Source organism: Bos mutus, chromosome 15 (assembly GCF_027580195.1).
Source record: "Bos mutus isolate GX-2022 chromosome 15, NWIPB_WYAK_1.1, whole genome shotgun sequence".
Taxonomy (NCBI): Eukaryota; Metazoa; Chordata; class Mammalia; order Artiodactyla; family Bovidae; genus Bos; species Bos mutus.
This window is the reverse complement of record NC_091631.1, coordinates 54,938,342-54,962,690: the sequence shown is the minus strand read 5'-3', so window position 1 is coordinate 54,962,690 and position 24,349 is coordinate 54,938,342. Positions and strand designations below refer to the sequence as shown.

Here is a 24,349-nt window from a genome sequence, read left to right as displayed (position 1 = left end):
TTTCACATCAATCGATAACCAATTAAACATTAATGTCCCATTGGGGTTTTTTGAAGGAAGAGTGATGTTTGGTTTGGGCATGTTTTAAGATGCCATCTAAGTGGAGATATTGAGTAAACAATTATATTAACACATCAGTGCCTGAAGCTCAGAAGACAGCCAGGCTGGAGATTTAGATTTGGGAGTCCTTAGCATATGGATGATACTTGAAACCAAGAAAAAAGTGTGAAGAAACAGAAGAGAAGAGAACAAGGCTTCTGGGAGAAGTGATAGCTGAAATAAATGTTTCTGCAGGAGGAGTAGGAGCGAGTCTGAACAAGTAGCTGGGGACATGAACTGAACTGGGCGGGGGGAGAGGGGAGGAATTCCAGGGCCTTCAGGAATTTAGGGTGTAAATAAACTACTCGTGGAAAGTGGAATCTGTTTGAATTGAGGCCATGTCTATTTCTGAGTATCTCCTGAGTGGATAATAAAGTTCTCAGTCCATACAGGCACCCCCTCCAAAGGCCATTCCTGGTTTAGTATTAAAGGAAAAATGAAATTGAAACATAAATATAAATAAAATATTTGTGGTTAATAAAAGACACACATGCGACAGAGGAGTCTGTTTTGCAGATGGAAAAATTAGAATTAGCAATAACAAAGGAATTGGTAATATATTCTGTACTTCCTCAAGCCCCTTTTCACAAGCCACGTGGTTTGGGAAATATGTAGTCCACCCAGCTAACTTATTCATTTCTATGTGTCCTGGTTGCTACATTCAGTCTGTACTAACATGAAGTTTTCATGTTTATATATGGAATGCTATATTAAAAATGGTATAGAAAATACCTGGAAAGATTTTATAAATGTGTTAGATTATAAGACTCAAGTTAGTACAGAAGTAGCAATCAGAAAAAATGTATAGATATTTACAAGTACTCTATACTATTAGATTGGCCCAAACAGCAAAGGTCTATATACACAATCCCTGTGTTCAATAGAAAAGAGGAATATGTTTTCTTCTCTGACCATAGACATGTGAGAAAGGATTAACTCAGCTACCTGACTTTTGAAATTTAATGGATGTATTTATGGAAGAATATTAAAGGCGACTGGTCTTGGTTCAAAAATGCTAAATTTCCTGAACCTGGACTATGTTTTCTAAAATTCAAGATGCATTTAGCAAAGCAAGGAAAAATAAATTCAGGCTGCTAGCTTGGCAGCTGGTCTGGATACAGTATTTTGCTCTGTTTACTCTGTCAGGAAGCCAGTTCCATTTGATTAAATTCTGAAATTAGAATGCATGCACTCTGGAAGATACCAAGCAGCTTCATGCTTTTACCCGTATGGAAAATGTGATTAAGGAAATGAACTCAACGGCTGTAGCATCCGAAGAGATCAATGCAACAGCTGTATTCAACTAGGCTCAATGGGCTAGACCTTTACTTTATTAAAATGGATGGCTTTAGCATAGAAACTGTGTCCACACCACAGAGCTGCTGTATTGCTCTGAACTCAGGCCGAGAGAGGAGCCAAGTGGAACTGCCATCCAATATTATGGCAGCAGTGTAAGATGCAGAACCACTGTCACATCACACAGCTTAAAATCAGCCCAAAGAAGAGATAATTAAAGAATTTATATGCACAGTCTTCCCACATCAACGTACTGGATTACTTTCAAAATTTCTGGTATGTCCTAACTTGGCAAGTTTTACAGAACTGCCCCACAACAGTCTTAAAATTCTCTGTGCTATGGCAACATGTTTTGCTTTGCCTGAAATGAAGTAGGCCATGAATAATAATTTATATGTGAAATACTGTCAGAGGCCAGATATAACCAGATATCCCAGGCAAAAAAATACCTCAGTGTGTTCATTTACCTAGTTAACATGAGGTAAATGGTAGGATTTTATTGGAATATACTTAAAGTGCGCCTGTGAGTGCCAAGTCTTCACTTTGGCCATATAGGCTTGTTAATAATTTGAAAAATGGAAATAGAATTGGGTATTGTCATCACACCTGTGAAGCACAGAAGATCTGAAGTGAATGTGATCTAAGAGATGCTGACTGAGAATAAGACTTCCTAGATCCAGCAGTACATTGATATGGACCCCACATTCCAGGAGCTAATCTTCAGGTTCAGAGTCAAGGAACTCTGTGCAAGGGACTTCAAGTGTCATCAGATTCTCTGGCCTGTTTCATGCTAACCAAACTCATAAAAAGTAAATGCATAAAGCAGAATACCAACAATCATGGGACTTATAAAACTCAAGTAAGTCGATGAGTACATTCTCTTCCTAAGGATGCTCCGCAGATGTTTGCTTGGTCAGCTTGGAGCCAGAGCAAGAAGAGCTGATGGATCTCACTTGTCAGTTTTATCTGACTTTGTATTCATCTCTACAGATTAGATGTTCATGTTCCTATATTGGTGCATGCACCTCAACCGGAGAAAGCCTGTTAAATTCTTTCCTCTTCTACTGCTTTTTTAGAAGTACCACATAGGCTGTCCTTTCTATTAATGCAATTTCTGAAACAGTTTAAGACAAGTGATTCAATAGAGCTGATACTGTTGTTCATTAGCCTAGACTGTACCTTGTACCTGGTTATCATCCATGATTATTTTGAAAGGATCTATCAGGAGAACAACCAGACATTGATGGATTTATGTTATGTCTTTTAAAATATGAACATCACCTAATTGAAGTTAACATGATTAAAGAATAAAGAGAACACTAATGTCTTTATTAAAACACTTTACAGATGGGATTTCCCTAGTCATCCAGTGGTTGAGAATCCACCTGCCAATGCAGGGGACATGAGTTTGATCCCTGCTCCAGAAAGATCCCACATGCCTTGGGGCAACTAAGCCTGTGTGCCAGAACTACTGAACTGTGCTCTAGAGCCTGCAAGCTGCAACTAGTGAGTCCGTGAGCTCTAGAGCCCATGCCTTACGATGAAGGAAGACGCCCTGCGTGCCCCAACTAGGGAGCAGCCCCCTGCTTGCCGCAACTAAGGAAAGCCAGAGTGCAGAAACCAAGACCCAGTGCAGCTAAAAAGAAATAAGAAGTTTAAAAACATACTTTACATACGCTTTAAATGTAAGCAAATATTTTCTAATAAAAATTAAAAATTATTTTGTAAATTAAAAAAATGTATTCATCAGATATTACAACTTTTACCAAATGTCACCACTCAAAAATAACATTTTTGCCAAAATTATTCCTAGTCTTTTCTATATATATTTTTTATATAGGTTAGAGCATATCATATATACAATTTTATATCCATTTTTAAAATCATATGTAACATAACTGACATTATAACACACTGTAATACAAAGAAATTCTTATGTTGCTAAAACTTCATATTTGAATGGCTCAATGGAATTCCATCTTATATCAGAGACTGCAAGCTCAGATGGCTTCGGGGACCAGATAGGTAACTAAAATATGAAAAATATAAGGGTATAAAACACAGGGGTAACTGAAAACATATGCCCCACTAAAGGCATTCAAATTTAGCATTTAAAAATAAATATGTGCTGGCAAAATCTAGAGGAGAAAATAAGCAAGCCACAGAAGAATATGTACAGTATAATACTGTTGAGAAAAATTTGCACAACCTGAGGTTGTGAGTTAAGTTTTATGTGGGGCAAAATGAGAACCGCAGCCCAGGAGAGAGCATTTCAGATAGCTCTGAGAAACTGCTTCTAGCCGGCAACGGGAGGAGGAGATAGGATATACGAGTTTTGCAACAAAGGGCACACAGGAGGGATCAAAAGATTACTCTTAAAGAAACCAGATATGTCAAGTTAAGGGATTTAGCACTTTTCTAAGTATGGCAAGATTCAAGAGCCTGGGCTCACTGAAATCATTCCTTTGATAGACACCTTGGGCTATCGAGGGCCAGTATCCTGTGCTTTCCCATCCTGGGGGCCCTCTGGGTGGCCACTGGGAGGCTGCAATGGCTGAAGGCTCGGCAGTGGGCAGGCCGGTGGTCCACATTCTGAGTTCCCCAAGAGCTCGTTATTGGGATGGCTGTCATGCTTGATGACTGCAGCATCCTTTGTTTACTGATATGGCAGGATTCATTTTTCATTCACGTGGGTAGTGGTTGCATTTCACTTAACACTGTCTTGTACATATTATTGTGTATTTTAAAGGGGAAAACCACCACCTCCCCCAGACTGCTAGCTAAAGAAAACTTCTGCCTGGATTTGGCCACCAATCACTAGCTGGCTACCCCAGCACTAGTTGTATAGCGTAGTCACCGAGAGTATAGACTCTGAGGCCAGGCTGCCTGGCCAGACTTCAATCTCCACTCCACCACTAAATAGTTTTGCGCCCTTGGGTATAGGAAATGCAGCATTTCCTACCATGTCAGTAAACAAGGATGTAACAGTCAATAGCGATTGCAGCTCTCTGGTGTGACTTGGTGAACTCTAAGGGAATACAGAAAGGAGAATACCTGCTAAAGGCCACTGAACTGCCACCACTCCCTACAGTGAGCACAGAAGAGTGGGAGGGGGGAGGGGAAAATATGAGAAGACAGGATACTAGCCCCAGATAGCTGAGATGTATTTGAAAAGAATGATTTCAAAGAGCCCAGAATCTTGCATCTTCCCATTCACAGAAAAGTGCTAAAGTCCTTAACTTGAGATATCTGCTTTTCCTTAATTAACAATAATATATTGTTGTTCAGACTATTTGATCCTTGCTGCAAACTTTTGTATCCCCTGATTCCTCTGCAATCCCTTAGGAGCAATTTTCTCAGGGTATCTCGAGAAGCTGTCTCCCAGACTTGAAGTCCTAACAATTCCCACCAAATAAACATAACTCTCAACTTTAATGCAGGGATTCATTTATATATTTAACTTACATGCAGAGTAGACCATGCGAAATGCCAGGCTGGATGAAGCACAAGCTGGAATCAAGATTGCCAGGCGAAATATCAATAACTTCAAATACACAGATGACACCACCCTTATGGCAGAAAGTGAAGAGGAACAAAAGAGTCTCTTGATGAAGGTGAAAGAGGAGAGTGAAAAAGTTGGCTTACAACTCAACATTCAAAAAATGAAGATCATGTATATGTATATATAGCTAATATCTTAAGTTCAAAAGCACTTTAACAATCCTACATTTTTACTGGTATCTGGCCCCATCACTTCATGGTAAATAGATGGGGAAACAGTTGTAACAGTGACAGACTTTATTTTCTTGGGATCCAAAATCACTGCAGATGGTGACTGCAGCCATGAAATTAAAAGACGCTTGCTCCTTGGAAGAAAAGTTATGACCAACTTAGACGGCATATTAAAAAGCAGAGACATTACTTTGCTGACAAATGTCCATATAGCCAAAGGGATGGTTTTTCCACTTGTCACGTATGGATGTGAGAGCTGGACAATGACAAAGGCTGAGCACCATAGAATTGATGGCTGTGAACTGCGGTGTTGGAAAAGACTCTTGAGAGTCTCTTGAATAGCAAGGAGATCAAACCAGTTAATCCTAAAAGAAATCAACCCTGAGTATTCATTGGAAGGACTGATGCTGAAGCTGAAACTCCAATACTTTGTCCACCTGATATAAAGAGCCAACTCACTGGAAAAGATGGATGCTGGGATCTTTGATCTTTGATCCCTGATGCTGGGAAAGATTGAAGGCAGGAGGAGAAGGGGACGACAGAGGATGAGATGGTTGGATGGCATCACCAACTCAATGGACATGAGTTTGAGCAAGCTCCAGCAAATAGTGAAGGACAAGGAAGCCTGGGGTGCTGCAGTCCATGGGGTGGCAAAGAGTCAGACACAACTGAGCGACTGAACAACTCAACTTTTAGGTTGCAGGTGATGGCTAAAATTCTCTGCAAACTAAGGCTCAAAGGCATCTGGCATCTTCCCATGCATGGAAAGATGCAAAAGGCCAGCCCTTTGCCAATTTTTACAGACACTTTCAGCAAGAATGGTTCATACTTGCTTTTTTTTTTTGGCCATGCAGCATGTGGGATCTTAGTTCCCTGACCTGGGATCAAATCCAAGCCCCGTGCAGTGGAAGCGTGGAGTCCTAACCACTGGACTGCCAGGTAAGTCTGGGTTTGTATATTTTTAAGTGGTTAGAAGAACTGCCCTAGACCACTGTTATAGAATTGTGAATGACTTTGGAAATTAGCTTTTGCTGCAGGCTTAATAATGTTTCTCTGTGAATTAAGCCTAAAGTTATAAAGCAAAATAGAACTTATACACCAAACCTATACTGTGGTAGAGTTATTTCCACAACTAACCTTGTTTGAATCACAAGCAATTTCAAGCTGCTTTATGTACTTTACTATGCTATCAATAAGTTAAGAAGTGAGTTCTCCATATTCAAACAAATTAGTAGAAGACACATTTTCTGAGTTCAAACTACAGTTCCATCAGTCTTTTGGATCTAGATCTAAGTGCAAAGATAATTTTCATATAATTGAGGAGCTTCTGCCTAAACTTCAATTAATCTACAATGCAATGACATGCTAAAAGGCAAATATCAAAAGAAGAATTTAATAGAATTATATAAATGCTTTCCAATGAATATGTTCAGTTAAAACCATATGCTCATAGGCTAATATCAGTATTTGGTGGTACAGATGAAAAGAAAATCTCAAAGATATTTTCAAAGATAAAATATATACAATTCATTAAAACCCATCATTTTCAGAAGAGCATTTGCTTTTGATTCTGATGATAGGGAAGACCAACTTTGAATTCTAGCTGAGCAAAAAGAATTCCATCTTCTCAATATTATTAGTGTTACTGAATTAAACTTGGATCTGCTTGCCTGTGAGCGGTAAAGCCAATCTACTGACACTTGGTTGTGGTGATAAAAAGTGCAATGTTTATTGTAAATGTACTAATACAAGGAGGACAGTGGCTGGTGCTCTAAAAGCCCAAACTCCTCAAACGCTTTTAACAAAGCATTTTTAAAGGCCAGGTGAGGGAATTACCAGGCAGTCCAGTGATCAGGACTTGATACTTTCAATGCCCGTGTCCAGGTTAAATCCCTGGTGGGGAAACTAAGATCCAGAAATCAGCACAATGTCATGTGGCTGAAATAAAATAAAGGCCAGGTGAGGGAGGAGGGGTCACAGGTTATGTGATCAGCTCATGCACAATTCTCTGACTGGCTGATCATGAGGTAACAAGGGTGGTGTCACAGGAGTTAACATTATCAGTCCTTAGGCTCCAGTAGGCTTGGGGTTCTGTGCTCATGGTTGTCAAGAAGTTAACATCTTCCATTTGATGTGGTGGCGGTGGGGTGCTGGGGGTGGTAAATGTGCATCAAATACTGTTATCCAAGCACTTCAGAAGGGAACTAAAGTAGAAGATATGGAGGAGGGACTGACCATAGGGCCCTGCTGAGTTACAGTAGTGACCTGGCGTATAGCAAGTACTCTGGTTTGTTTGTTTGTTTTTCTTTACTTGTCGTCTATTTTAGACACTTCAGTTAAGTTCAGTCACTCAGTCGTGTCCAACTCTTTGTGACCCCCTGGACTGCAGTGCCCCTGCAGGCCTCCCTGTCCATCACCAACTCCTGGAGCTTGCTCAAACTCATGTCCATCGAGTCGGTGATGCCATCCAACCATCTCATCCTCTGTCATTCCTTTCTTCCTCCTATCTTCAATCTTTCCCAGCATCAGGTTCTTTTCCAATGAGTTTTCACATCAGGTGGCCAAAGTATTGGAGTTTCAGCTTCAGCATCAGTCCTTCTAATGAATATTCAGGACTGATTTCTTTAGGATCCAGTTTAGGATTGACTGATTGGATCTCCTTTTAGTCCAAGGGACTCTCAAGAGTCTCCAGCACCAAAGTTCAAAAGCTCAGCTTTCTTTATAGTCCAACTCTCACATACATACATGACTACTGGAAAAATTGTAGCTTTGACTAGATGGAACTTTTTTCATAGTTTAAAATTATAAGTAGGGAATTTTTAATTAAATTAAATATTTATGTGCATAAATGTGCATGCATGTGCTCAGTCACTTCATTCATGTCCAACTCTTTGCAACCCCATGGACTGTATAGCCTGCCAGGCTCCTCTGTCCATGGAATTCTCCAGGCAAGAATACTGGAGTAGGTTGCCATGCCCTCCTTCAGGGGATCTTCCAGACCTAGGGATCAAACTTGAGTCTCCTGTATCTCCTGCATTGCAGGCAGATTCTTTACCCAACTATCCACCTGGGAAGCCCAATCTGCATAAATATTTGTCCATATCTTGGATGAGGTGTAGGATTTTGTAGGTTATTGGTAAAGAATCCTCCTGCAGTATAGGAAACTCAAGTTTGATCCCTTTGTCAGGAAGATCCCCAGGAGAAGGAAATGGCAACCCACTCCAGTATTCTTGCCTGAAGAATTCCATAGACAGAGGAGTCTGGCAGGCTATAGTCCATGGGGTTGCAAAGAGTTGGACAAGACAGAAACTAACACTTTCACATTCACTGGATTAGGTCATGTTCCTAGTGACAAACTGATTTTAAATTGAAGCAAACCTTCAAACAAAACTAATATTTTTACTTATAAACTGATATGTTTATTTAAGTTATTTAATAGAATGAAAAATTCAAACAATTCTAAATACTCAGCTCTTGGAGGATGATAAAATAAATGCTACATAATCAGAATAATAGTCACATTTGGCCTCCAATGAAGATATAGAAAGTGAAGAGCATAGTTCTCACTCGTAACAACAGACCAAGTAAGTGACAATGGCATGGCTTTTTTTTTTTAATTGAAGGAAACTTACTTTGTCTTATCATTTTACTCTAATTTGCTCAAGCAACTGGATACCTAGACCAAAGAGACTATTGTCAACTACAAATTCTCACTTGCCATAGGCACTTGCCATTGACCCCTAGAAAGACGAAATCATGTGCTGTTGCAGCTGCTGAAAGGCGTTCAGGGTGGACAGCAGAAATGACACCCTCCATACCGGGGAGGAGGTGGACTGGCAGGACAGGTCTTCAGATAGATATTTTCAGCAGCAATTTTATAAGCCCGATTCTTATATCTTCTCATATCTAGAAAAGTACTAAAATCCTTCATGGTGATGACTGCTCCTCACAACTAGCAAAGGCTTCATGAGAGCAGAAGAAACCTTCAGGAAAAATATGTGCGTGATTGCATGTACTCCCCCACACCAAAATCTCATATACACTGACCTTCCCCCTGCTTCTTTGGAGCAGTTTCTCAGAGCTACCTGAGGTGCTGTTTCCCAGGCTGCAGTCCTCATTTCACCCCAAATAAAACTTAACTCCCAACTTTCATGATGTGTGTGTGTGTAAGTTTACATTACAGTCCCTGCACTTCGCTTCCTGGAGTGTTCCATTTTCGGATTTTGAGTCCATGGAGAAATAGCCGATCTGTGAGGTTCATTCATTCATTTAACAGGCATTTATTACATTTCTACTTTGGGGGCACTTCATAGGTTTGAATATATATAAAGATTAACTTAGACAAGTGGTCTGCCCTGAGACAATGTAGTAAGGGAGATAAGACCTAGATTACACCCCTATTCTTGAAGCTAGGTGTGACGCCTTACTGCAAACATGTGAACAGAGGATGAGAAAGGTGGTTCCAAAGAAAGGAAGAACCAAGGTGTCGCTATAGACAATGTATAGCTAGTTAGGTAGACTATCAGAAGTTACTACACTTTTTCTGTTCTGTGAGTCAGTACAGTCCATGTTTTGCTTAACCTGCTTAAAAAGGGTGTGTTCCTTTGCAACAGTAAAGAACTTGAACCAATCTGGATGGATAAACACTTAACAGGCAGAAAATGTGAAGGACAAGCAATTTCGTTAAAGGGATTAGGATAGGCATAGCTATAGAGGCAAAATAAGAGCAGCAATCACCTGGAGGAATTAAGAATAAGAAAGAAGACTGGCAATATAGTTTGGTCAGATTATGGGAAGTCTTAAAAGTCAGTTTAAAGAACGTACAGTTTTTAGCTTCATTGCTTCGGCTACTCTCAGGTCTTTGGGGAGACAAAGACCCGACAGCAGCTTACTGTATTCATTGGCAAGAAGGTGAAGACAATTATTTTTCTCCTCTGATTCAGAAGAAGTGTATTGTGAAGTAGGGCTACCTTCAGATATTCTAGTGAAATAAAAGCCAGGCAAACCATAACTTTTTTTAACATTACATTATTAGCATACTTAATAATTGGACCTACCCATATACATTAGGGGAGAAGGCACTGGCGACCCACTCCAGTACTCTTGCCTGGAAAATCCCATGGACGGAGGAGCCTGGTGGGCTGCAGTCCATGGGGTCGCAAAGAGTTGGACACGACTGAGTGACTTCACTTTCACTTTTCACTTTCATGCACTGGAGAGGGAAATGGCAACCCACTCTAGTGTTCTTGCCTGGAGAATCCCAGGGACTGGGGAGCCTGGAGGGCTACTGTCTATGGGATTGCAGAGTCAGATACGACTGACGTGACTTAGCAGCAGCAGCATATACATTAAGGGATGTTCCTAAATGCCCTTCCTTAGTAACAAAGCCAGTCTTGATCCTCAGTGGCTGGGAATCTGCAGCTGCATGCTTGCCTCCATTCTCCCACCCACTTGCCAAAGACATAGACAGGCACCAGAAATCATGTGGAATAAAGATGCTGGCTTGAGGGACTTCTCTTGTGGTCCAATGGTTAAACCTCTGAGCCTCCAATTCAGGGTGCATGGGTTTGATCCCTAATCAGATAACTAAGATCCTGCAAATGAATTACCAAAAATTTTAACAAGTTATTACACATTATGTCTCCCTAAGAAGGTGATAAAACATGCACTTGTCAATTTTACTGACTCTGTGTCTTTTTTTCAAAACAGCATCTTGTATTTCTCATACAAATTCTGTGGGATATACTATGGGAAGCACTGGAGTAATTTACAGTCAGTACTGTAAAGTTATAGTTTAACTGTGGGATCAGAGAGATATGCTTTGAGTTTACTGGTCTGCAGCTATACACATTTAGGATGCAGAGAAACAGGGCAAACAAAACAGGATAGATGTTCAGGTAAATATAGTACAGGTGATGAGATATATAGAGAGAAATGTTAACATAAGTACATTGTGAAAATAAGAGCAGCAGGACTTTGCAATTGAATGGACACAGGCAATAAAGGTAGGAAAATAGGTAGTATGGAGTCATAGGCATTCAAACTTACACACTGGTTGGTTAGGGAAATAAGAGTACTTTTCATGGAAAATGGGATCCCCAGATGGCATTAGCGGTAAAGAAGCCACTTGCCAACACAGGAAACTTCAGAGACACAGGTTCAACCCCTGAGAAAATCCTCTGGAGGAGGAAATGGCAACGCAATCCAGTGTTCTTGCTTGGAGAATCCCACGGACAAGAGGAGCCTGGTGAGTTACAGTCTACAGGGTCACAAAGAGTTGGACACAACTGAAGGGACTTAGCAGGCACACTCATGGAAATGGGAAAGAAAAAGTTGCATTTGAGTGTGATCTGCATAGATTCATCAAAGGAATAAAAGACATAATTTTGTTTGAAATACAGCTAAGCCTCAAAATTAAGTCTACCTACTCTTCCCTCCCATTGGACTTTCTTTTCTTTCTGCTGAGTTACTCCTCTCAGAATTAGGCTTAGTACCAAATCCAGCTATTGAGAGCCTCCTTTTCCTGTACCCCAAATGGTCATTCTCTTCAAGACTTTTAGAGCTGATGAATAAAGGAAGTAAATATACTAATAGAAGTTACCTTCAACACATACTAGTCAGTTGCCTAGTATGATACAATAAACAAAGGTCTATAAAAACAAAAAGGAAGTTACCATGGCTTTTAAAAACTTACAATGGAGTATTGAGGGACTATTTTTTGTCTTAGAAAATCCATCTATTTTAGAATGGTAACATGCTACACAGGCAGTGATACTAAAAGTCATTCTGTATACCAACATATGGATTTTTAATAACATGGACCGCTTTTGGGAAACTTAGTTGTTCCTGCTTTAGATCATTTCAAGAGGTTTCTATCCATCCTCGCTTCCACAACACAGTCTTTGTGACTCTAGGAAGATGTTGTAACTTGGAACACTTGCAAATGTTAAGAACAAGGAGAAATTAGACATTCATCAGCTCAGATTTAAAATTATGAAGCACTGGGACTTCCTCGGTGGTCCAGGGGTTAAGTAAGACTCTGCACTCCCACTGCAGGGCCTGTAGGGCTGCTCTCTGGTCGTGGAACTCAGATCCCGTAAGTCTGGTGGTGTGGCCAAAAAAATAAATAAAATGATGCAGAATGTATGTGAACAAGGTTCTACTCTTATCAAACAAATTTTTGTATCATTTTATTTCTGGCACATGTACACTATTTATTATTTAATCAAAGCCCTACTTCTGATGACCCTATGTGAGAACAGAGACCAAGTCACGCCCACTGGGCTCTCTTCCTCTTGCATGCTTCTGTGCACATTTATGCCAAATTTTTGTCCCTTCCTTCATAAATCTCAGCCTTCTTCCCCTGAAGCTAAGGAATATGCCTCAAAGGTGTATTTAATGTTGTAGCATCTCCTAGTGTGATATGATCCAACCTGGCTGCCTAGGACAGCCCTTTTTTTTGCCTTTGCTAAAGTAAACATAATTGATACCCACCACCCTTTCCTTCCAAAGTGCCCTGGTTTGCACAGTAAATGTGGTCATCCTATGCATCATACGTATTTTTCTCTTCTCAACCCCCGGTTCTCTTTTCAATTTTAATCAATTTTTTAATTTAAAGTGTGGAATTAGAGGTCAAATGGGAAAGAACTGAAGAAGTCTAGTCTGATTTCAAAACTGACACAATTTAGCCTCTATGAGAACTTTGGGCAGTTAATTCATTATCTTGTAAAGTGGTATTTTCCACCATTAGGCATCTCTAAGTTTTATGAAAATCCTTCTTACCTTCAGTCTTAATTTTACTATTCTTCCCCAAACTCTTCACATACAGGTTTGGGATTCTTTCTCAACCACATCCAGCCTAAGGAATCCATATATTATGAACTAACTTCTTTTCAGCTATCTAGAATAGCATTAGTTAGATACTATCTTTGGGAGAATTGAGAAAATAGTCACTCAAGTCCTTTTTGGTGTTACATAATTCTAATGAAGAACCTGGGTTGAATGGCTTCAAGGTTCTACCTAGCTGCATGACCTTGGAAAGTTTACTTCAATTCTTCGTACCTGGTTACTCAGCAATGAAGTATAATACTTTTGTTATGGGCTGTTATGAAAATTAAATGACATATATAAAGCTCCATAAGAGCAGAGACCTTATCTATCCTGTTCACCACTTTAGTCTATACCTAACACAGGTAGTAGCAGGCACAGAGTAAGTTCTCAATAAATATCTGAATAAACAATAAAAGCCCCTAGCACACTGTCTTGCACACAGTACTCAATAAAATGTAGCTATTATTACTCTGTCAAACATTTTTCTTAAGAGGTGGTTTCTAGACCTCTCACTACATTAATCACTCATATGGACACTCTTTGGTTTGTCAGAATTCTTCTTAGAATGTAGTTTTCACGATTCAATTCTGTTTTGTGTGTGGTAATTTTGCTTTATCTAACACAATTATAGACCAGAGTCCACTGGGAAAAAGCTAGACTCTTACCTGCTTAAAATTTGCCACTTACAAAACCCACTTATTTTCTGCCAATATCACCCTTTAAACCTTGGGGAATATATGATTAAGATAAAATTATTAGCAGATTAAAGAGTAGCTTTTCCTGGTGGCTCAGATGGTAAAGAATCTGCCTACAACGTGGGAGACCCAGGTCAATTCCTGGGTCAGGAAGATCCCCTGAAGAAGGGAATGGCTACCCACTCCAATATTCCTGACTGGAGAATTCCATGGACAGAGGAGCCCAGTGGGTTACAAAGTCCAAGGGGTCGCAGAAAGTCGGGGTGGCTGAGCAACACTTTCACTTTCAAAGAGTAGTCAGCCAGGTTAAGAGAAGAACCAGGATAGTGCAGTATTACGGAAAGCCATGGCAACTAGGGTTATTTTCATCACTTGACCTAATGAACGACCCAGCCTGGTGATTTGTTAGCCACTAAATCCAAAGTATGCTTGATCTCCTTGTTACTAGGAAAATCTCCTTGTGGCTAGGAAAAGTTCATCATCCAAAGTGCTTAGCACTGGGAAGATCTTCAAATATAATTTAATGTTTGAATGGGAAAGACAAACAGGAAAGTTTAAGGAAGATGCTAGAGTGAATACATGATCGGCTTCCTAACAGTTGCAGACTGTTCCAATTTTTGCCTATTTGGGAACAAGATTCAGATTAAGGAAGCTGGGATTGACTGTAAGTAATAAAAAGACATAGTGTAAAAATTAATTTGGAACCTTTGGCAAATCAAGAAACGTAAATCCGTTAAAAAATTTGAAGGAGCAGTAAGGTTTAGGTTTTGCTTTTGTTGCTTTAGTGTAGTAGAGAGTGAAGTTTATAGACATTCCTTAAGAAAAGATGAAGGAAGGGGATGGAAGAAGTGTAAGGGACAAAATGATAGGATTAAGTGTAGGACCATAGATGGGAGGATATGCCAGTAATAAACCAACAGAAGTAAAGGTAATATTAGCCTGAGGTGGAAAGGTAGGCAGTTAACGAAGCTCGGAATTACAAGTCTCAAAGTAGGAGAATCTGCCAGGGAGGTCCGTAAGACTTGTGGAAAGCGAGAAAAATGTGGTTCTTTGTTGGGAGGATAAAGGGACTATTGACCTCTGGGAAGGATGATTCAATCAGCTCAGCTTTGTGACCACCTCAATAAAATCTCCACTCCTCCTCCCTTCCAACCTAATCATGGCTATTTAAAACCGTGTGACTCAAGTAACTGCAAACATTTTCTTTTGCGCTAGGCTAGAATAAAGACGCCCCTCTAAAAAGAAGACTTCGGTTGCACCAAGAAAGTATTTTAGAGAGAGGCCTTGTTTACACGCTAATTGAAGGGCCGAGGAAGGTATTGGTTTTAAGCTGAAAGACGGGCTACGATAACTCCTCCAAGTGCCACCAGACGCTGTTGCAGGACACTTCTTAGAAGGTCGAGTTTCACCGCAGGGCCCGGGTAAGGTGAGAATCTGGCCTGGCGGCTTCGGCTCCGCGCCTCCATTTCCCTTCCCTCGTTAAAGCGGGTCGGGCTTCGGCCGCCACCAGGCGCCCGACGGCTCTCGGTCCGGAAGTTCAGCCGCACGGAGGATCGAGGAACAGGCTCTGGAAGAATCGCCTCGGGCCTGGTAACGAGGAAGCTGTCTCCGGAGACCATCGCCAACGCTAAGGCCGACGAGCTGAGGTCACCGTGGGAAGAGCTAAGGTAAGCCACCCGGCTCCTTCGATCGCCGGCGGACAGGGACACAGAGTTCTGCGCCATCTTCAAACACTGCCCGTAGTATCTAATGTTACGTCTCTCGGTCAAGGTAGGCCCTTCGCGACTCCGCAGATCAGTTCAGCGGATCTCGACAGCGCAGACCGACTTCACAGGAAGCCATCACTACAGCAGTTGCGACCAGGAGCCTTCCCCGAGCCCTCTCCTCGGAGCATGCGCAGTCCGTCAGCGCACGTAATTGCCGCGGAGAGCCGGCGTGATTGACGTTTACGTCGGTGACGTCTGAGTGCGCGAGGACGTGGGGTTTCTGAGAGTGCGCAGTGCGTGCGTCGGCGGCGACCCTTCGGCCTTTTTCGGGCGGGGGCGACGCTGAGATGGGGGCGGCGGCAGCCGAAGCGGATCGCACTCTCTTTGTGGGCAACCTTGAAACGAAAGTGACAGAGGAGCTCCTCTTCGAGCTTTTCCACCAGGTAAGCGGCTGGGATAAGCCTCTTCCTTTCGTTTCCCGGCCCGCCTAGGGTCCGGCCCAACGGCGATCCGCGCTTCCTTGGCGGAAGCGGGATCCTGGTGCGTCCCGGCACCCTGACAGGTGGGCGGGCTGGAGGCGGGGGTCACGCTTAGAAAGGGAGGCGCTCGCTGCGTATGGCTTTCTGAGAAGAACCCTAATTAGTTCAGGCCAAAGTGAAGACTAAAGGTGGTGGTAGGTTCTCAATCGGGCATTCCTGTGGTAAAGATTCAGGCTCTTTAAGGGGCCTCAAACGTATGGGTCCTTCGTTGAGCTGTACTTTGCCTTCTTTTCTCATCTTCTGCTTGTAAATTTATTTCAATTTGTTTGTCGTATACATTTTCCACTTAAGTTTCTTACGAAGTTGCAGCAAAGACAGATTCATAAGGAAAGACTCCATAGAAAAAGCTTAGACTCCGTAGGAAAGCGGCATTGTAGTGTTTCTGTATTAAGATCTGTATTAAAACGTGTTAAACTTGTTCCCTCCAGTTGCACCCTCCAACAGCTGGTAATGGTTTGATTGATCGATGCAAAAGTCAGCTTTTAGCCCAAGAAAACTTTCTCTTGCTCTTGATAAACGTTAATTTGCACAAAGTGGGAGAACGATGGGTGTTGGCCGCGACGTTAAAGTCATAAAGGGCAGTGAAATGTAAATTCAGTGATTGGGTTTCCAGTTCCTTATGGGCTCCCTCCCCCGAAGTAAGTTAACCTAATTTTCAGTTATAATCTATAGGATCTTTAACCGTGAGGGAAATCCCTGTGTATCCGGTTTTTAAGAGTCTTTGTAACATTTGAGTATTTTCTGAAACTGCCTTACTGAAATTCTGAATACTTTTTGTGTCTGTAGGCTGGTCCAGTAATTAAAGTGAAAATTCCAAAAGACAAGGATGGTAAACCGAAGCAGTTTGCCTTTGTGAATTTCAAACATGAAGTATCTGTTCCTTACGCCATGAATCTGCTTAATGGAATCAAACTTTTTGGAAGGCCTATCAAGATTCAGTTTAGAGCAGGTAACTATTTACTGATGATTTGGGGAGAGAAATTGTTCACTGCTTTGTTTTTTGTTTTTAATTTTGTTATTCAGTTTTAGAGAACCTCTTTTTTTGAGAACCTCTTTTTGGGTGAAAATGCTTTAAGCTTTATAAACAGTAAACTATATATCGCTAAAAATGGGTAACATTGACAGTATGGATTTTGAAAGTGGTAATTTTCAAGAGAGTTAAAATTTCAATTTGGGTTGGTGAAAAGAACATAAACCTTTATTGTTAGAATGACTGATTTTGGTTTCATGCTCTAAAAGCACAAAGATTATTTCCTGAAAGTCTTCCTGACTGGTTTGTAATATACTTGTACAAATTTTGATGTGAGATTATGTGAGGATGAAACTTTCCTTGTATTCAGTTTTACAATTTAGTGTGGGGATCAGAGTACTATGGCCAAATTGGGTGTTTATACATTGTCTGTTGTACATTGGGTAGTACCTTATTTGTAACCCTTTGTTTTAAATATATCTGGTATTAAACACTTAGTTTTCACTCTGATGAACTATAAAGTGATTTACTGAAATTTGAGGTTTTCACCTTAAGTTATGTCCACCTGTTTTGGAATGATTGGGCTGAGGAATACAAAATTTCAATTTTAAACTTTCTAACAGTAAGGATTTATCAAATTGTTTCATTTAGGAAGTAGCCATGCCTCACAGGAGGTCAGTTTGTCATATCCCCAGCATCATGTTGGAAATTCAAGCCCTACTTCCACATCTCCTAGCAGGTAATGTTTTGCACCTATTTTAAAAATCGTTTATCAGAAATTTTTTTTTAGGTTGTGATCTCAAAAAATACATGAGTGATTGGCTTCCTTCATTATGCTCCTACCTCTTTTTTCTGCTGCTGTATTTGCTATTTTGGATTATAGTTACACATAGTATCTATTCTAAGGGGACTATAGGCCCATTGTATATAGTTCCCTTAAAATAAATACATGTATAACTATGTTCATTGTAAAGACATGTACCCAAACCCACATACATGTATATACTGACACAGAATTTCTCAAAACATTACTTAACTCTTGCTATTTGTACCCTCTGTTTTCTGTTTTATTTTTTTAAATGCACTTTAGTTCTATGACCACTAATTGGTTGTTACTTGCAGATTAAAAATACCTATTAGTAAACAGACTAAGAGTTCATAAAGCTGGATTCTAAATATGTCTCTTAATAATTGTGTAATCTTGAGCTAGTCTCTGGCCCTATCTTTCCATTTGTAAGGAAAAAAAGTTGATTCAGATGATCTCTAAAATCCCTTTTAGTTACTAAGGATTAGAAAAGTTACCATATTTGTATCTACTTAAATAGTTTTCTTTGGGGAGGCTGATTTTTTACTAGGGATAATTTTTTCCTGGTATGTCCTTAGAGCAATTTATCAATCATAATGGGCTTCATTCAAGAAAGAGTTAAAAAATCCTGTCACCTGTCTGATTTGTCACCAAGTCCTTTGTATTTATGATCTCATTTATCCCTCACAGCAGTCTTATGAGGTAAGAATTATCTCTACCTTATGTATGAAGAAAATAAGGGTTGGAGGTTAACTTGCTCAAGTATGAACTGCTCATAAGCATTGAGCTTGTTTTCAAACTGAGGCAGTGTGATTGAGCACACCCACCATGATATGAGTAGAAAGTGTTTAGAAAGTTTTAATAAGGAGAGATAAGTGAATGAGGACCTGAGAGAGGCCAGTGTACCTAGATCATAATGAATGAAAAATGGAGAGTAGTAGGTGATCTTGTCAGAGTAAACAGAGGCCAGATGGCATAGGGTCTTTCTTATATGTCATAATTAGGATTTTGGAATTTCACCTTAAGAACAGTAGGAAGACACTGAAACAGTTTTGGTAGGATAGTAAAAGGAACAGGTTTGTATTTTAGTGAGTTACTTGGTTGCCCTGGGAGAGGATGGATTGAAGGAGACAAGGGTGAAAATAGACCAATTAGGAGTCTGTTGGTAGCAAAGTATTGGTATTAGAAGCAAGGAAGCTGTTGCGGTTGAGTTGATAGTTTGGATTAAGGTGGTGCCAGGAGCTGAAGAGAAGTGGGTGAATGAATATGAAGAGTCTGGAAGGTGAAATTCTAAGAAAGCAGTCATCTGAAAGGGTATGCTCTTCTTGCCAGCTGAAATTGTGTTTAAATGCTTTTCAGTACAGTTGGAATTTGAAGCATCTCTAACCACTATAAGTTTTTAACCCATCTTAGAAACTCTTGGGGGGAAAAATACACAAGTAAATAGTTATAATCAAGTGTTAGTGTGTACCTGATTTTTATACTCTCTACAAGTAAAATTATACTTTTTATCCCCTTGGCATGCAGACACATAATATGATTTAAGAAAACAAAATATGAGACTTCCCTGGTGGTCCAGTGGTTAAGACTTTGCCCTTACACTGCAGCGGACATGGGTTTGATTCCTGATCAGGGACCTGAGATCCCACGTGCTCGGTGGAATGAATGAACGAATGTGTAAATAGCTTTCTTTGTAGAGTATAAGTAAAATTAGTTCTGCTTTAGAAAAGTAAGAAAAAAGAACCCTAAATAAAAAGATCTAAACTGTAAGATAAATCAATTGGTGGTTTGATTCCAATGGTGTATTTTAAAATAAAATTAAAACCTTTTCTGAGCTTTTCTGTAGAGCAAGTTACCTCTTTAGGAAGTGAGGAATAAGGTTTAAGTCCTTAAGATTAGTATTCTGTTTATGTTATAGAATTCCTTATTCCCCAAAGCCTATTATTCTTTCCTGTCTCAGTAATTCTTTTCTTTGAAAGTCACTCAGTCATGTCTGACTCTGTAACCCATGGACTATAGCCTACCAGGCTTCTCTGTCCATGAAAGTCTCCAGGCAAGAATACTGGAGTGAGTGTTGTTCCCCAGGCCCTTGGCAGTGAGAGCGTGGAGTCCTAACCACTGGACCACCAGGGTATAGCCCTAGATTTTATCCTTTATTTCTTCTATTTTCTTCACCTATTATGTCTAATTGATCAAATTCTTTTCATTTTAGTGCTCATCTAGGTCTTGGCACTATTGGCCCAGGGATTGACAAATTTTTTTTTCTTTTCTGTAAATTGACAGGGTTGGTTTTTTTTTTTCTTTTTTTTCCTATAAAGAACTAGTTTCTTCTGCCATTGTAAGTGAAGTGAAGTCACTCAGTCGTGTCCGACTCTTAGTGACCCCATGGACTGCAGCCCACCAGGCTCCTCCATCCATGGGATTTTCCAGGCAAGAGTACTGGCGTGGGGTGCCATTGCCTTCTCTGCCATTGTAGCACCACACAAAAACAAAAGAGGTTGGCCATGTTCCAATAAAGCTTTGCACAAACTGGGTTTGGCCCACAGACTATAGTTTGCTCCAGCCCTTCCCTCAGCTGGAATGTGTTGTCTTCAGGTAATCTTGTTCAGTTCTCTCTTCAATACTTCCTTTTTAGAAGGGCCGTTCCTGACCAGTCAGGCTAAAATAGAATCCCCTCTCTGTCACCTCAACTTATATAGTTGTATATTACTGTGTCTTTATAACCATGTGAAATTCTCTTATTGTCTGAATCCTTACCCCTGGCTCCTTGAGAGAGCAGATACCTTGTTGGTCTTATCTTTGAAGACTGTGTCTTACTCATGATTGACATGTTTATTTGTTGAATGAATGATTATATGTTGGTTTTCTTATTTTTCACTTTTCATGAAAGGACGGTGGATAACATGACTCCATCAGCACAGACAATTCAAAGATCTTTCTCGTCTTCAGAAAATTTTCAGAGACAAGCAGTGGTAAGCTGATTATTCAACTTGAGTTGCTAAAAAAGAAAAATTATACTTAGTTAAAATTCTTTTTTAACTTCTTAAATTTTAGTTAGACTAGCATGGCCTTTGTAGATTTCAGTTTTCACTGGGCTGAAATATATATTTATAAGATCAAAGCTATATAGAAGAGCTGCTTCTCACATTTGTATTATTTTTCTTTAACCATTGTTGGTGTGTGTGTTGCAAGTATTGGAAACGCATTCTCTGATGTTCTTATAACCTATGCTGAGTAATTTCTATCATATACTGTCTTTAATACTTAATACCTTAATATATTGGCATCTTCTAGATCCCCTTCCTTGCGAACTTTCCATTTTTTTCTGTAATAATACCACCAGTAATAAAATCTTAGATATCTTTGCTGTTTCCTTTTTGTCTTTGATCGGTCTCCAAATCTTTCATTGTATTCTTTTTCTTACATTTCTTTCTTTTTATTTTCTTTGCCCAAATCACAATCTTGGCTCATGGTACCTAGACTTGTGTATTTCACAGTCTGCAGAATAAAATACAAGAGTGAAATAAAATTAAATTGAGAAATTAGTATAAAGGGATATGAACTTTTATAAATGTGTTTTTTTCATTTTGCTATAAACCATTAAAAAAAACCCATCATTGCCTAATATCTTCCCACAGGCAGAATTTGAGAACCAGTGATCTAGTCACTTAGTACTTACCTCTGTTTTTCTCCTTACTAGTCCATTTCACTCACCATTTCTACTATTTTTAGTTGTGTTTAACTTAAAATTCAGATAGCCAAGAATGATTTTGCTTTTCCATTATTGTGTTTAACCATATGCTAGATATCTGTTGCCTTTGATACCTAGAAATATTTGTGCTTAACATTTTCTTCTTTTTCTCTTCGCTCAGATGAACAATGTTTTGAGACAGATGTCATATGGAGGGAAATTTGGTTCTCCACATCTGGATCAGTCAGGATTTTCCCCATCAGCTCAGTCACATAATCATACTTTTAACCAGTCTTCAAGCTCCCAGTGGCGCCAAGATACACCATCATCACAGAGAAAAGTCAGACTAAATTCTCATCCCTACGTGATGGATAGACATTATAGCCGTGAACAGCGTTACAGTGATCTGTCTGACCATCATTACAGAGGAAACAGAGATGATTTTTTCTATGAAGACAGGAATCACGATGGCTGGAGCCATGACTATGATAACAGAAGAGACAGTGGTAGAAATGGAAAATGGCGCTCATCCCGACACTAACAAATGTTATAAGGATTTTTCATAGGGTCATTTTAGGTCCTTTTTGTTAATTTGTTTCTGAGAATGTTTTCTTAAACTATAGAGCAGCTTTACAAGTTGCCACATTTCTTTGTAAAAATTTTAAAACTCAATAGCAATTCAATACAGACATGAGAAGAATTGTGGTTCTAGTTTCATTACATTCATAGCCTTTCACCTCAGGGTTTTAAAAAGAGGAAAGGGTTTTATGCAAAATAAAGTACCACAATTCCTAATCATTTTAGACAATTGACTAAAGGATGTATTATATGGATTAGTTGTATTATGAAGAAAATATTTTAATTATTTTTTTGTATTGCAAGAAGCTTCTTGTTGGTGAATCAGATTTTTGGTGTATATAATGAAAAATATTCAAGTTGATAGTCAGAATTGACTCAGTATTTTGTTAATAAGAAAATGTTTAACTTCAGTGATTCATTTTACTAACATGAGAAAGCTTTTTGATAAAGTTTGGGGATAAACCATATTTAACTTCTCAAAGAACTTAAGTTTAAGTTCTGTGACATGATCTTGAGCATAGAAGTGTACATCTAAGACATGCTATTTCGTTGTAAAATTTTAGAATTCGCTAATTAAATCGATGTAGGACTGAAGCCACTCAGGAAGTTAAATATCACTAAATGTATTTTTTTACAGTAAAAATACAGTGTTAATATAAATCCCCTATTTCTGGAAGAACAAAAATATAAATGCATAGTTGGATAAATGGTAAAATGTTTTACTGAAAATGTACTTTTTAAAGTACTGCCTCTCTGACTCAAACTTTGAAAATTTTAACATTGTATCCAGGACAAGTGTACAGGGACACATTTTATTATGGAGATTGTACAGGTTGCTTTTTGTTTTTGTTTGAAAGAATTTAGTCTAAAACATTTTCTGATTTAAAAATTTTTAAATCTTGTTTAACAACACTTTTATGTATCAAGATGCTGTTTCCCTTTCATTGTAGAACTTGTTTATAAAAATTAATTCCTTGTAAAATTTGAGTCCTTTTTAATAACTACAGCATTTGTACTATGTTGCTTTTTAATATATGGAAAACAAAATGAAAGAGTATGTCTTTTTTTTTTGACATCACTAGGGACATTGCACACAAAAAACTAGCAACACACTTTTATTCAGTGATTGCCTGGTGTTAAAAGTGTCAGTTTTTAGAGTATCCTGAAATATACCTTTTGAACATACCAAACTTAATATTTTAGAATCAGATTTTCAGTAACACATGGTTTATGTTTCTGAGCACTGTAAATTAATTTGGTTACTCTCCCTGGTGTCTAGGAATTTGTACATTTGGTTTTCTCTGTTTTTAAATATGCACAGCTTTTCTGTGCCTAGGTTTGTGAAGCCATGCAGTTACTAGCACAGAGAACATTAAGATCAGAAGTTTCTGTCCTTTTAAGCAGTTCTTGAGAAGAAAAGGCAACCCACTCCAGTATTCTTGCCTGGGAAATCCCATGGACAGGGGAGTCTGGCATGCTGCGGTCTATGGGGTAGCAGAGGAGTCAGACAACCTAGCAGCTAAACAGCAACAAAGCAGTTCCCATAAAGCGTCTGCCTACAACGCAGGAGACCCAGGTTTGATCCCTGGGTGAGGAAGATCCTCTGGAGAAGGAAATGGCACCCCACTCCAGTACTCCTGCCTGGAAAATGCCATGGATGGAGGAGCTTGGTGGGGGTTGCGAAGAGTTGGACACAACTGAGCAACTTCAGTTCATGGCTGATTCATGTTGAGGTTTGACAGAAAACAACAAAATTCTGTAAAGCAATTATCCTTCAATTGAAAAATTGAAAAGTCTTTAATGAAAGTGAAAGTTGCTCAGTCATGTTTGACTGTGACCCTCCATGGACTGTACAGTCCATTGAATTCTCCGCGTCATTATCTCTAATGAGCCTGTTATTTTCAGTTGTCTTACTGAAATGGAAATTTATTTATTAGCATTTGTAGATAGTGACAGATTAATACTATGTTGTGACTTACCTGTGGGTCAGTTCAGTTCATCAGTCGCTCAGTTGTGTCCGACTCTTCACAACCCCATGAATTGCAGCACGCCAGGCCTCCCTGTCCATCACCAACCCCTGGATCCCCTCATGTTGATTTACCGGTCACTGGTTCAGAATAAAATTTTTCTTTTAATGTTTTTTGGGACACCCCTTATGAGGTCCCAGGGGATCTTTTTTCTCTTCAGCTTCACCCGGTTGAAAGTAACCTAACTGAATACATGTGCTGTGTAAGGCTTTTGACCCCAGGGGCTAGTATCATGAAATACAATTTCTCCATAGACTGGAGAGCATAGGGGGGATGGTTTTAGGATCATTCAAGTTCATCATATTTACTGTATACATTATTAATACATCAGCTCCACCTCAGATCATCAGGCATTATATCCAGGAGGTTGGGAACCCTGG

At 39.5% G+C, this 24,349-nt stretch overlaps 2 protein-coding genes across 3 annotated transcripts; one reads left to right on the top strand and one right to left on the bottom strand.

Annotated features, from left to right (window-relative positions):
• Positions 1 to 14,919: 14,919 nt before the first annotated feature.
• On the bottom strand, positions 14,920 to 15,687 carry C15H11orf71 (chromosome 15 C11orf71 homolog). The gene has a single exon (XM_005891909.3). The coding sequence runs from the start codon at positions 15,374 to 15,376 to the stop codon at positions 14,978 to 14,980; it is 399 nt and encodes a 132-aa protein (XP_005891971.1). The 5' UTR covers positions 15,377 to 15,687; the 3' UTR covers positions 14,920 to 14,977.
• RBM7 (RNA binding motif protein 7) lies at positions 15,669 to 23,003 on the top strand. 2 transcript variants are annotated; one of them, XM_005891908.3, is made up of 5 exons: positions 15,669 to 15,801; positions 16,684 to 16,846; positions 17,519 to 17,606; positions 20,563 to 20,644; positions 21,545 to 23,002. In XM_005891908.3, exons 1-5 carry the CDS (start codon positions 15,706 to 15,708, stop codon positions 21,902 to 21,904), a joined length of 789 nt encoding a protein of 262 aa, XP_005891970.1. In that variant the 5' UTR covers positions 15,669 to 15,705; the 3' UTR covers positions 21,905 to 23,002. The 2 variants fall into 2 exon arrangements, with proteins under 2 accessions (XP_005891970.1, XP_014332528.1); XM_014477042.2 differs by lacking the exon at positions 15,669 to 15,801 and adding an exon at positions 15,963 to 16,031 and having other exon boundaries at positions 21,545 to 23,003.
• The last annotated feature ends 1,346 nt before the right edge of the window (positions 23,004 to 24,349 follow it).